The sequence below is a fragment of the Notolabrus celidotus genome, chromosome 3 (assembly GCF_009762535.1).
Source record: "Notolabrus celidotus isolate fNotCel1 chromosome 3, fNotCel1.pri, whole genome shotgun sequence".
Lineage (NCBI taxonomy): Eukaryota > Metazoa > Chordata > Actinopteri > Labriformes > Labridae > Notolabrus > Notolabrus celidotus.
Window position 1 is genome coordinate 29172904 of NC_048274.1, and position 14838 is coordinate 29187741.

Genomic DNA, 14838 nt, shown 5'->3' on the forward strand with positions numbered 1-14838 from the left:
CAAAACTTTTATTTGCATAAATACACTGACCAGCTATAGCTCTAACTCTACAAAAATATATCCAGCTTTTCTTCAACTACACTCAATATACATGTTCATCGTTAAGGACGAATCATATAGGCCAAATGACACTCACATAGTCCATTTTTAATATATAAGTACATTCTATTGCCAATCGGATTAATCCGTGAACGATTAGTAAAATATTTTTTACTAAACCACAAACACACATCGAGATGCCTGTTTTAAATTTCTTGACGTTATCCACTAAAAGAAATTGCTCTCTTATTTAATCTTGAATATGTCTTATTGATGACAAATAAAGGCTGACACCTGTAGCCTATGGGACCTGTCTCCCTCCTTTTTTTTGAAAGAGTTTGTCTAAATGATATATGATTTATGATTTATCATGTATTTTTTTACTTTTCTATACAAAGATGTCATGTTTTTAAAAGAAATCTGCAGGTTACAACAAAAAAAACATCACTATCTTTTTTACTTATAAAAATACACATTCAGAAACTTTTTCAGCAAACCGCTATTTCTGATTTGTATAAACTAAATGAAACGATACATAAAACTATTCAGCATTAAACAAGTCACGCTCCAATACCTTTGAGACTCTCAACATTGTTAAAGGTCATAGCCTAATGCCTAATAGGCTAATCTACTGATCCTTTTATTGAATTCACCCAAGTATTTTTACCTTGTGTCTTACTTTCTGTCTCAACTCCCGGTATTATTTTTGTTGTGTGTATTCAACAATGCATTATTGTCAATTATGGTAAGGGAAAAAAGTTAATCAAAAATATGACAGAACTGATAAATAACATGATGGTAAAGTTTGAAAAGGACAGGTTTGGTGACAGTCTTATACCTGTTATATTTATAATACTAGCTATTTGCTCTATATTCAAACTAAACAGAGGTGTCAAGTAACAAAGTACAAATACTTTGTTACCTTATTTAAGTAGAAATTTTGGGTATTTATACTTTACTGGAGTAATTATTTTTCAGCCGACCTTTTTACTTCTACTCCTTACATTTTCACGCAATTATCTGTACTTTCAACTCCTTACATTTCAAAAATAGCCTTGTTATCTTCCGCTCCATGAAACACGTTAATGCTCAGTAGTACACATATATGGTTCTTTAATGTATTTGCATTGCACGAAGATGCATTCATTTTCAATGGGCATAAATGTGGCGGATACAGTTGCAACCCAATTATTTAAACATTAACATATTAATATAGCATTTTAGTCATTATGGCCTTTAGAAACATGTTTTTTTGGTAGACTGTGGGGTAGTGCATTATAGGCCCCTGTGGTGCAGCCTAAGCTTTTGTCCTAAATAGCATTTTTTCCCCTTACATTACTTTTACTTTTATACTTTAAGCAGTTTTGAAACCAGTAGCTACTTTTACACTTTTACTTCAGTAAAAACCTTGAGTTGATACTTCAACTTCTACAGAAGTCTTTTTAAAGCCTTGAATCTATATTTCTACTTGAGTAATGAATGCGAATACTTTTGACACCTCTGAAACTAAATATGTACTTGAATCATAGACTTGAATATGTATTCAGCTTAACTATAAATAAGAAAGCTATTAAAGCCTCTCAAATAATCAGGAATTTATCATCTGTAAATTACGGATAATACACTGAAATTATCGTATTTAATTGATTAAATAAACTGTTTAGAAACGACAACAAAAGTCTGGTGTGTGTCTATGGCATAAACTGTATAAATAGGCTAATGAATGCATCCCATTGATGCATCCTGTTTGCTCGTCGCACTCTGATGACGTCAGTGCAGCAGCAGTACGGGTTGCAGTTTTAACATCGTGACAGTTTTATTCCGACTAAAGACGGGTTTCACAGCACACGTCAGGTGAGTAGTTGTACTCTACATTTTTTTTATCGGTTACTCTGATGTTTTTTGCAGTTTTGTCGCAACACAATGACTTTGCATGCTATCTTAGCTCCTTGCAAAGTTACCCTGACTGGTCCACGCATAACACAGCTGCTGCAGAAAACTGCACAGCTTAATAATCATTTGAAAACACGAAACCTTAATGCTGAAATATGGAGTCAAATGTTGCATTTATGAATGCAGACATTTCGTTAAATACGTCGTAACAATGCGGCTTACTGTGGATGTTTATTGAGCTGGATGAAGCATCATACCACCTTATTCTCTTTTCAGCACAGCTGATCTCACCTGTAGACACACACCTTGAAACAGCGTCTTCATAAAGTTAAACAACTTGACATCATCCTTTGTCACAATTAAATATGTCATACTTATGTGACAAGAGTGCTCAACCTAGGTTGATGTGCAAGACATGTCAAATATTTTTATGAGCAGTGAAAACAGAGCTTTGTGATGTGAAACAGGTTTCATGCTTATAAAACAAGAAACCATCATGTGACACCATCAACATGTCAACAAGCTTTTGAAAGTGCAGTGCTACTAAAACCTTCGTACAGGTTTGTGTTTTCAACTTTTAACACCAACAAATAGTAAAATAATTTGAGATGCTACACTAAAAGTAAATACAGCAAGGTAAACAGAATAAAATGTTAAAATACTGATAGGTTATCTGTAAGAATCATAAATAATAAAATAATTCAAAATAAATTAAAGAAAATAAATACAAAATAAAAATTAACTGAATAAATATTATGTGTCTATAATGATTTAAAATAAGACAGTATATACTTAAAAAAGTGACTAAAATTTGAACTAGATAATAAATAAATAAAATAAGATAGAATAAGACTCAGCTAAAAGCAATAAAGGCTATTTGCTAAGTTAGATGGTTAACCAAGTAATCATTTAGTCCATGAAATATAATAAAGTTGTAATGAATGCTATCACACCTCTGTAGAGCTTACAGTGACATCATATAATTGTTTTTGGGAAACGGTTCAAAACTTCAAATTTAACATTTCCAAAATGACAAAAAGAAACAAGAAACACAAGCAAACTGTCAGAAAACTGAAAACGCTGTCGTTTGACAAAAAATATCTTCATGTAAACCCGACCTTTATGTAGCCTTTTCCATTCAACCCAAACCACAATACTCTTGTTAAGTGATAACTGTATCATATAGCATTAGTCAGCAAAACTTCTATATAAACAAATATTGAGATCTAAATTTGCAGTAAGTCATCTGTTCATTTGATTTAATGCAGGGTTTGAGTCTAATCACAGATGCCATTTTCTTAAGATGTTTGTTACGTGATGTTTTATTCCATCACTCCCATAGTAGATGACTCGACTGACAGGACTCCAACTTCCGTCTAAAAGTAGAAGGGAAAAAAGTTCAGTGTATCCTGGCTGCATATGCATTTCTCTTGTATTAGATGACATTTCAGCCCTCAGGCCCTCTTCAACATCAACAAACATGACAGGCACACAACTTGGAACACAGAGCAGCTTGATGAAATGAAATGACCCTGTGTTGTCTTTTGTTACAATCAAAAATAGCATCAGTCTCCAGTCACAGAGGATTTCTTTTCCAAGCACTGGCATGTAAAGTATTTTTCAAAGCAGCTTAAGCACGCTCAAAATAAGGAAAAGGAAGCCAATGAAGCAGTGTACCACAGACTCTAATTTGGATAAATATTCATAGTGCCAGTGTATTCTGAGTGTAGTGAACTTTTAGTGGCATTGTACATCTTTGTATTATTTACAGAAACTGGATGTTTGTATTATAGTGAAGCTAAATATCAAATGCTTTCCTTGTATGATAAACTACATAGCACCAGCTCAGTTTAGTGAATATAACGCAGTATGTGGCATTTAACCACAGAGACCTGTTGTAGTGTGAAAGTTATCTTAGCATAAACCTTAGTACAAAATTAAATGATCAGATGTAATCTTTGGTTGCAGTTCAAAGTTACATACCCACACTTTGATGACACATTGTTGCTCCATTAGGTTTGTGTGCTGACATGTTTAGTATTTCCACAGCATCAAGTTGTTGCAGCAACAAGAAAGTTGTTTGAATAAGGCATGATAAAATTTCCTCTTAGTCATAAATTAAAAGTAAAAGTGCCTTATTATCAGAGTTGAGATCATTCACTCTTGTCATCTGTATACATACTAAACCTTTACAATATACTGTATACCATTATATTATATATGAGGTAAAATAGACACTCTGCTCACAAGAGGTGAAAAAATTCTTAAATCTTGACTATCGTGCATTTTGATAAATACTTTTAGGACTGCAACCCAAATATTTTTTGATTAACTGATTTCTATTTTTCTCTTTATGGCTCATAAAATTTCAAACGGGGTGCCGTTGGCCTAGCGGTCTAAGCGTGCCCCATATACAGAGGCTATAGCCCTCGTCGCAGAGGTCGCAGGCTTGATTCCAGCTTCAACCATTTACTGCACGTCTTCCCCAACTCTCTGATCCCCCCCATTTCCTGTCTTTCTTCAGCTGTCCTGTCCATCAAAGCCGAAAATGCCCCAAAAATATAACTTAAAAAAAAAAGTAATCAAAACAGCCACCTATTTTTTCAAAGTCAAAGAGATTTCTTCAATGACTTTTAATTGCAGCAAAAGATTATATTGATGATTTCATTTTGTACTAAGGTTTATGCTAAGCTAACTTTCATACTACAACTGGTCCCTGTGGTTAAATGCCACATACTGCTTTGTATTCAATAAACTGAGCTTGTGCTGCAGTTTATCATATAAGGAAAGACATTCTGGTAGTTTAAAAATGAAACTACAGGCAGCATTTCAAACAGTAACACTAGATATAAATATTTTAAATGCCTTTCTGAAAAATAATAGCAGTATTAAGGAAATATTTGTATTTTATTAGTTAGGCTGTATGCTCGTACAGATCACAGGAGAACATCTTTAACCTTAAATCTTTATTTCTGTTTTTTTATTCAATACAATGAGTTAAAAGGACATAAAGAAGGTAAAAAATGGACAGTTGAGTCTTGTCTTAGTTATTCATTCATATTTGACTATTTACTGTTTGAAGACAAGTGACAGTTATTTTCATATTGACAAAATTGTAGTCTTATACAAGCCCTTCCAGCAATTCAAGCTGGTATTATATTTAAAAGGAGCTCATCCTCCTCCATTGAAGCAGTCAGTGTTTACTGTGAGGTAACATAAGCTAACGCAAACGCATTACGTGTCAACATTTACAGTGTTTTCTGCCAAGAGGATGCCTTTGAGTGTGTGTTTAGTGCAGCTTCCTGCAGCACAGTCCTTCCCTTCATACTGCTGACAGTGTGACTCAAATTTAACCGACTGCACCGTCAGTGCCAGTGTCAGCTGATGCCACTGATGTCACTGATGTCAGCTGATGTCAGCTGATGAGAAGCAGTGGTTGGACATGTGCCTCCTTTTTTAAAAATGAAAAGCTCTGGTGAATGTCCTTGTGAAACGTAATTGCAGTGCTCTGCCTTTTTTCATTGATTAGTTCTTCATCATGATGTGGTGTGGAAATCGGGGCCGTAATAAAAGCAGTTGATTAAGTTATAAGACTAAATAGAAAAAAGGCAAAGTAACTGTCTTTTTACATTTTTCAACGTCCAAAATCCTGAAATTAAGGCCGGTGAATTGGTTTCTCTAACCTGGCCAGAGGCGCAAACATGAAGGTCTCTGGCTCTGTCAGCCCAGAGACCTTAATGGCCTCTGGGCTTAAACATCAGGACGTTTTTTAGTTTTTTTTTAATATATTTTTGGGGAATTTGCCTTTTAATGGACAGGACAGCTGGAGAGAGCCAGGAAACGTGGGGAGCAGAGAGTGGGGGAAGACAACATCAGGAAGTTTTAAGTGTGTTTTTTAAAACTACAGCTAGAGTGGGTAAGATCAATTGGACACCTAGTAGAAGAACAGTTTTCTTTCCTGCTTAAAGTGATGTTCACAACTTGATGCTTTAAATTTATCCGTGGGTACAAGTCCCAACAATGTGTGTTTCATTGAGCTTCAACAGGTTTTATGCTGGCATCCAAAAGATCAGTCTGACACAACATCTTTTTAAACTAACACCTTATCAAAACAAAAAAGTTACCTCACTTGTATTTCCCAAATGTTACTCTCTCTACCACATGGGTAAACCTTTTCATTTACTTGATGTAAAACATGTGAAGCTTTACCTTCCTTCTCTTCCACGGTGTAACTCTTGGTATAAATAGAAACATAAATCAATAGCAGCACTTGGGATTTTTGAGCAGCACTTGCCTACCTATTCTTCCATCTCAGCAAACCGTGGCTCTTCCATAACTGACGTGTGGGAGGAGAGGAATTAGCGGGAACTGTAAATCACTTCTCTTTTCTTCTTCCTCATGTTATCTCGACAGTATCTGATTTCAGCAGGCTGTAAATCATAATGAGGAAGTAAGACGCTGTCAAAGTGCTCTTTCATTGTGACTAAAGAGCACTAAGCCTGTCTCCAATGACATCAAAATCAATGTTACTGCAACCATATATGCCAGACATCGCCTCTCTGCATTGTGATGTGTCTCTAAATTTGGTCAATGTCTTCCTCACAGGAGATGTCATCTTTGTGTGGCACCAGCAACGGCTGCCAAGATGCAGGTCAAGAGGCTGCAGAGAAACAGGCAAGCTGAACGTGAAAGAGAAAATCACTAGAAGTGTGTTTATATGAGGATGCTGTACATTTAGCCAAGCTTGAGTGGTGCTGTCAAATTGAGAAGCTATCAAGTACATTAAACAGGTTTTTGAGGATGTTTTAGCTTATTTATTAGTAGCTCTTATCATGTGTGCATTAGTAGGGTATAAAAATAACAAAGTTTTGATTGTAATGTCGCTGTTCTGGTAAATAATCATTTAAATCAAAGTCTGGAAAGCAAAGTGCATTGACACACCATACGTGTGACATTGTATGACTTTTTGTGATGAACAGTTCATGTTTTGTAAAGGTTCCTTTTTACTTTTTAAAACAGTTGGAACTGAATAACTGAAAAAGGGTAGCAACCAGGAATTATTTAAGGAGTGGATTGATTCACATTTATTGTGCTCATGATCATTGGGTGAGTCAAAACAAACAGCAGTGTGTTCAGTGTTACTCTGTAAAGAGGCAGTGTGAGGGTTCAAAGAGCTCATTTGCATAGAGGAATAATCATGCTCTGTCTGAACATGTAGTAGTTTAAAAGGATTTCTTGTTAATAAAGAACAGATTATCTCTAAACAGTTCTTTTAACTCAAGACTGTGCTTAAACATGTGAAAACGTGTGTTTGATGATGTCCCAATTACTGTCAGACTGGTACAGAGAAAACAGCAACCATTAGTACTGGTCAGTTCAAACTCTTGTGAGGGACTTGAGGTTTGTGCTGATTGTGATTGTGATTTTGGCCCTCCATGTGGAGAAAACAGCCTGTCTGATTTCTTTGTTCATCTTCTACTGTAAAGAAAATTAGGGTTGAGACCAAGCGTCGACCTTCAGTCTCAAAATATGAAGCCCATGCGGAAGTTTTATAAACTGCAGTTCATTGAGCGCCAGCTTGAGGCTGGCTGCAGAAACACCAGAAAACAACATACACACCAATTCAAAGACGGGTCTACGTAGCTAATTTCTCGATTGTGGACACACTGTATTGGGGGTGATCTTTTTTCTAATGCAACGGTTCAGAAGATATTAAGATTACGATTTTTGCCTAAATAAGGACATGACTGACTTGACTGACAGGCAGGAACACAAATCTGTTGGCTAGGAGGCTCAAACCCTGCCTCTTTACCTCACACTTAGTTAGGATGAGTTCAGCATTTCCAATATGGCTCTCACCATCGACTGGCTTCAAAACAACGCTCGGGAACAGATGGGTGACGTCACGGATACTACGTCCATTATTTATGCTGTCTTTGGTTGAGACTAGCGTCACTCCCCTCTGCTGATCATCTGTTGTCTCAAAGTGAATAGTCTTTCAATCAAACTGGTCTGCCACAAGATTTATTTACTAAACTGTATTTTTAAGATGTTAAACATGAGTTCTTCTGAGTGTTGTTTTGTTCATCACAGGAGAAGGAGCATCCTCGTGTGCTCATCCCTGAGTTATGCCGACTCTTCTACCAGCTCGGATGGGTAACGGGGACGGGAGGAGGGATCAGCCTTAAACGAGGGTTCGTAGGTTGATTCATCTCTCAGAATATTGTGTAGGATCAAAAATGCTCAATCCTTTAACTTTAAATATCTGTCCCAGCTTGAAGAGTGTTTGAAACCCTGTTATCCAACTTTTCTTAAGCATATATTTGACCATCCTGACAAACACTAAACGCCAGACACTTTTTGTTTTTAGCTGAAATTGTGCAGTTAGGCTGGTGTGAGGTCACTTCCATCAGCTTTGACAATGTGTGCAAATCGTGGGTGATGACAAAGGCCACTGCTTGTTGGTAATGAAAAAGAATTCAAAGTGAAGGCTTTGACAGGTTATTACAAACATCTTTGAACTGTGTTGCGGAGGATGGCAGCCTCAGAGAAAGTACCACCCATTAGCAAATCCTTGTATGAAATAGTGAATGGCAGACATTTATTTAAGTCATCGCAAGGAGGTTGAAGAAAACCAAGATGAAACAAAAGATATACTGACTTCCACTGCATATAAGCTTTATTCAGGGAAAACAAAAGTATAAAAACTCTCGCTCCAAATTGATTTAGGTGAGAATGTTCTTTATTCTTCTTCTGTTATTCCTCTTTTAGAGTCAGATAAAAAATAAACAGTTAAGAGCTTCATTCTTACAGTTGAGTAAAGCAGAGTTGTACAGTTTTTGAAACAGAACAGGAAGTAATTTGTCATTTTAGTCTCAGTTTATGGCCCCAACACAATCAAGGTGTATCAAAACTGTAGCTGTTGTTACACTTTCTATAAAATAGTGGATTAATTATTAGCTCAGAAGCCTGGTGTTCCTTGAATACAAAGCCTCCTTTAATTATGCATTTTCACCACATAAGAGAAAGTTAGTGAAAACATTTAAATCATGAAGCGGTCTAAAGACTGCAGCTTTCGGTATTTTACTCTAAAAATCCAACGAGTGTATTTTTACTTTCTGAGAGTGCAGGTCTGAATTTTAACTTTTGAAGCCTTTTTTTCTTCCTTGCTTTACTTCGACTGGGAAATGACTCAGAGCCCGAGGCGGCCTCACCAAACCTTGCACACAAAAAAAATCAATAGGCTACTCCTTTATACTCCTTGATATGCTGTTTCTGTTGCAAGATAAAGAAGAATACAATGGCTTTATTCTCTACTTTTTATTGGCGACCGTTAAAGCTCTCAAAATTTACGGAAAAATATGATTGCTGTTGAGGTTTGGAGTGTATCATCGAGGGCTGTTTTGTTAAAACTGAAAACAAGTCTATCAGGCTTTATTTTCATCAAGGGTTGGCCAAGACTGAAGGTTGTAATATTTAGCTTCTAATTTCTCTCTTGGTCAGATTAATGGGTTGTCTGGAAACATCAGGCGATGTTTCAAATATGTCTTTTTTGTTCTACAGTGCATCCCAAGTTCAGAAAACACCAGAGAGTTAGATGAACAGGGGGATTTGGAACTTAAAAAAATAAGACTCATGCAATAACTGCAAGAAGTCCATGTTTAAAACATGCCCTTGGGGATTCAGCTCTTTACTGAGAGTTTCTTGAAGTTCCTGTTGTCATTCACCAACACTAAAAAGAAGACTCACCTACTTGTGAATTATTTATTTATTTTGTGCAAGGCTAAAATAAATCTTGTGATTGCTTTTGCAAAACCCAAAACTCTGTTGTCCTTGTCCAACTCTTTCTCATTAATACCATGTTGTATGACTCACAGAGATCAAATCTACATTGCACCGTCAGGCGTCCAGAAAGAGAGAATACAGGTGAGCCGGTCCCAGCCACAGTGTGAAATATTGCTCTGTTACAATCACTCCTGATCGAGCAGTATTTAGAAAAGACAAAGTGTGTTTAAGGAAGGTCAAATCTCACCTTTCTTTAATGTCTGTGATCCTCAGCCAGACGACATGTTTGTGTGTGATGTGGAGGAGAAAGACATCAGCTGTCCACCTGCCTGGAAGAAGTTAAAGAAGAGTCAATGTACACCTCTTTTCATGAATGCCTATACCATGAGAGGTGAGCCAGTCTACTGTATTCCACTGATTTATATCTGTAATGAATGAAGTCACGTGTTTGTATTGTACCAGAGTCCAGTCTGTGGAGCACTGAAGGGAAAGGAAAGCAATATTTTAAAAAAGCCCTAATGGACTTAAAACAGCTTTTTTATTAGATTTATTTATTAGCTTTTTATTATTATGTATATATTATTATGTATATATTATTTTAACATTATATTTTATCATTATATATATTATTATAATCATATATTATATTATTATATATTTTTTATAATTATATGTTAATATTTATTGTATTATATATTGTTTTTATGTATTATATTTTATTATATATATTTTATTAGATGTATTTATTAGCTTTTTATTATGTATATCATATTTTAATATTATTTTATTATATTTGTTATTATAATCCTATATTATAATATTTATTTTATTGTATTATTATACATTTTATTTATGTATTATATTTTGTTATATATATTATTTTATCAGATTCACTTATTAGATTTAAGTATTAGCTTTTTTTACAATGTCATTTACACATATTAATTACATAAACATGTTTCATGTTTTGCGTATGAGAGTCAGATAAGGTCTGATCTTTATTTGTAACGCAGAGGCTCTATGTGTAACATCAAGAAGACATTAAGAACAAAAGAAAGACGAGATACAAGGATACTTAGATTTGACATAAAAATGTGATATGGTTCCTCTTATGAGTAATTCATTTTGAAACAAGCAGCTCCAGCTTGTTCACATGCTGCTCCTGTGCAGGAACAGCCATTAGTCTTTAAGGAAGCATGTGAGGTAACACTGAGATACTGTTTTTTTTTTTTGTTTTTTTTTTAAAATGTGATTAAACTCAAATCTCATCCCTCAGTCACCTCACATAGCTTGGAGAAACTGGTAAAAGTTTGTTCAGTTTGCATCCTTCACTGCTATTGAAGCCTCTTAAAATGGGACCCATTCATAATAACACAAATTACACAAAGCATTCAAATGCACCTTGATGTTCATCGCCTGCTTCTTCTTTAGACAACACTCAAAAAAAAATCATCTTTCTTCTTGCTAAAATACAGGAGCACAGGCAGTCATACACACCCACTCTAAGGCTGCTGTCATGGCAACACTGCTGTATCCTGGCAAAGAGTTCAGGATAACACACCAGGAGATGATCAAGGGGATCCGTAAGGGCACCTCAGGCACTAACTATCGGTATGTAATCAGGCAGCATGGATTAGTCTAAATAGTTGAGAAGCATTTTCATCACACAGACAAGTGGAGGTTTGTCAAATGTTGGTTCTGAAAGTAAAAAAACAAACAAAAAAAAGACAGCTGCATTACATGAATATATGGATTGCTTGTGATTTGTGACTGAGATAGTGGCAGCGCTTCACCTATAGGCAAGAACATTGCACATGAGGCAGGACCTTGCTGAGACAGTCTTTTTCTACACTCTCTACAGAGAAGGTTCACAGTCACTGAGACAGTCGACTGTTAAAGAAAGCAGGATGAGGTCTTTTATCAGGAAACACTACCAACACATGTACAGGGCCAGATCAGCAGAGACATGAGACGTGAGAGATGAATCCACAGGAGGTCATTAGAATTGAAGCAAACCAAAAGTTCCTCATCAAAGCACTATATTTATATAAAAATATAAAAAAATATGTGATGTTGAGTTTTGTCCTTTCTCAGAAGTGTTATCTTATTCTTTCTACAGTTATTATTTTTTAGTTATTTGTGCCATTGTTGACAGGACAGCTGAAGAGAGACAGGAAATGTGAGGAGACATGCTGTAGAGAGTTTTGGCTAGTGTACTGAGGGTGTCAGTATACGGGACGGGCACTTTAACCGCTAGGTCAACCAACACCCTAACTTTCACCTCTCCCAATTTGGAGGAGTATTTACCATACAGATACAAACACAGTGTTTCAAAAGACACCACTTCATATGTTAGAAAAATAGAAAGTTTTTATTTTTTGTATATTTAGCTCAAAAGAGTTCCAAAGTCATTTTTGGCTTCTCTACCAAAGATTTTCAAAACAAATACAAATATTAAGCAAAGGTAGAGTTAATGTAGAAGTTCACAAATTAGTCTTAACTTTGTTGTTGAAGCCGACATCTTGGACTTGTGACCTTCATCAAGGTTTATAAATGCAAAATATGAAATCAGCCACATAAAGAGAACAATGTCATCCCAGGCGTTTGGTAGTGATGTATCAAAATAATGATTTAAATGCGTTTTCATGTCTATGAGCTCTTTGTACTCTAATGTGCCCTGTCTTGCCTCCAGTTTCTCAATAACCCTGATTCAAATCACAGGCTGAAACATGCGAGACTTTCCACAGAGCTCTTCTGTATAACAAAGGCTTGGTGCCCAGTGTTTGTTTCATTAAATCATACTAAAAACATCTGTGCTGCGTTATACTTCAGTTTGATTTTGTGCACATCATTTGGGCACATTGTGAAATTGTGCTTTTAGTGATTTTGAATTAGCCTCATTTTATTTAAGGGTTCCACTTGACAACCTGGCATTGATTGAAACGCCTGTTAGGAATAACATTAACAGTTCAAAGATACAGCAGTGTGCTGGTTACACATGAAGGCAGCTGAAAAATACTAGAGGTGTAGATTGATCCTATCTGGTAAGGGCTGGGTAGAAGAGTTAGTTGGATTACGGCAGTGACATTATTATTTTCATTGTTTATTTTTTAGATTCATAATTCAGTTGTACATTTTCAAAAATGGTTAAAAAAACATGCCAGGTGACTATTTTAAATAGCTTATTTTCATTAACTCGCAGACCAAAAAACAAAGATAATTAGTTTCAGAGAGCTAAAATCGAGAAGGTACAAGGGGTATCTTTTCTTGATAAATTACTCATTTCTCATTTATTCTTAGTAATTTGCCTTATTTACTGCCATTGTATTCCTTTGATGTGTTGTCTAGGAATAAGGTAAACTGTACAGCAGACAGCAGTGACAAGCTTTGAGAACAGGCATGTACAGTATCTGACAGCGGTGATGGCAGAAGTCAATGCCTCCAAATGTAATTAATCTGGGTTTAATTAGAAGTTTTCTTCCCCGGATCTACACAGGTATGATGACGCTCTGGTTATACCTATTATTGAAAACACACCAGAGGAGAAGGACCTGAAAGATCGGATGGCTTTGGCAATGGAGGAATACCCGGACACCTGTGCTGTCCTCGTCCGCCGCCATGGTGTCTACGTCTGGGGGGAGACATGGGAAAAAGCTAAGACTATGTAAGCATTTATCTCTCAACTCTTAAGTATCATTAATGCAAAGCTTATATAAAAAACAGTAAAATTATATTAGAATCCCATAAATTTTGCTCAACAAAGACTTTAAATTCTGTTGCACTTTGTAGGTGTGAATGCTACGACTACCTGTTTGACATCGCCGTGCAGATGAAGCAGTGTGGGCTGGACCCGTCAGCCCTCCCAATGGAAGAAAAGGGAATAGTCTGACATTCTCTTTTGCTTTTTAGAAATAGACATTTGTAGCAGAAAGGTCAGTGGAGTTCAATCAGGGGAGCTGATTGTAATCATTTTCCCTTTCACGCCGGCCTGCTTCAAATACGATGAAATTTGATGGTAGGGGCAGATTTGGGGTTGGAGGAGATTGAATGCCTGTGATCCGGAAGCACCTGGAGGTACGCTGCGAAGCACTGTGGGACAACTCATGAGTGAGCAGCCGTCAAATAAAAGGTCTTCGGGTTCAAATGCTTTCCTATTCAAGGGTTTCACTGCACTGAAATCAAGGTCGCAGTGTATGTCAGCCATGAACATACTTTGCATCTCAATCGACTTGTAATGGTAACAAACTGCTTTTGCTTTAATCAATAAAACTGATGAAATGTAGATGTGAGTTGCAGAAATTATTTTACATTCTTATTGTTGTGATTGAAGACACACTGTTGGATTTGGATGTCTTTGAACCATGTATGAAACTGTAAGTTACTACTTAAGCTCCAGACCATGAATTAAATACTTGAGTACCATTTCTGACTTGATAAAGACTTGCACACACATAAATGTTGGCATCCAAACACTTTTCAATGACCCGAAGTTTCATTAAAAAAAGACCTTCACTGTGCTGGTGGACATCTCCATACAGTCTTGCATTCAATGCAGCCATCTAACAATGCCTGTGGATCCTTGCACAGCTTGCCTCGAGTCGTTTGCATAATCATTTCTCATGAAAGTCAGACTTGTTCTTTTAACAAGCTCCCTCTGCTGCCAACATCCCATTGCATCCACCACTGTACTCGCTGAAACCAGAGCACTGTCAAATATGCTGCAGGCTTATTTGAAAATGAAAAAAGAAGGAATATATATAAAAAAAAACAGCAACAAAAATATTCTTTCGTTCTGCACTAACACTGCCAAGATTTCCTGACTTCTGATTTATGAGGCATCCTTTTAAAGTCATCTGCAACAGAAACACACATATAAGGACAACACTGTGGCTCTCACTATGACTTTCATGGTCCACTTCAGGGCAAAGAAAAACATGCTTCCAGACTTTTTTGTAAAGTTCTACCTTCACACTAAAGTTCTCAACATTTTCAAAGTCAGACTTTGCCCCAACAACCCAAACCAAACATTAGTTTTTATTATATATCCCAATATTCACGCCATTATGCATCTTTATTAATATTTATCACCCGTCAGCCAATAAATTTCAGCAACAGACACAT

The 14838-nt window shown here is 36.2% G+C and overlaps 1 protein-coding gene across 1 annotated transcript; it reads left to right on the forward strand.

The window, feature by feature from the left end:
- The first annotated feature begins 1783 nt into the window (after positions 1-1783).
- On the forward strand, positions 1784-13999 carry apip (APAF1 interacting protein). The gene is made up of 8 exons (XM_034680584.1): positions 1784-1893; positions 6538-6606; positions 8026-8126; positions 9810-9858; positions 9991-10108; positions 11193-11328; positions 13214-13381; positions 13507-13999. The coding sequence occupies exons 2-8, from the start codon at positions 6541-6543 to the stop codon at positions 13604-13606; spliced, it is 738 nt and encodes a 245-aa protein (XP_034536475.1). The 5' UTR covers positions 1784-1893; positions 6538-6540; the 3' UTR covers positions 13607-13999.
- The last annotated feature ends 839 nt before the right edge of the window (positions 14000-14838 follow it).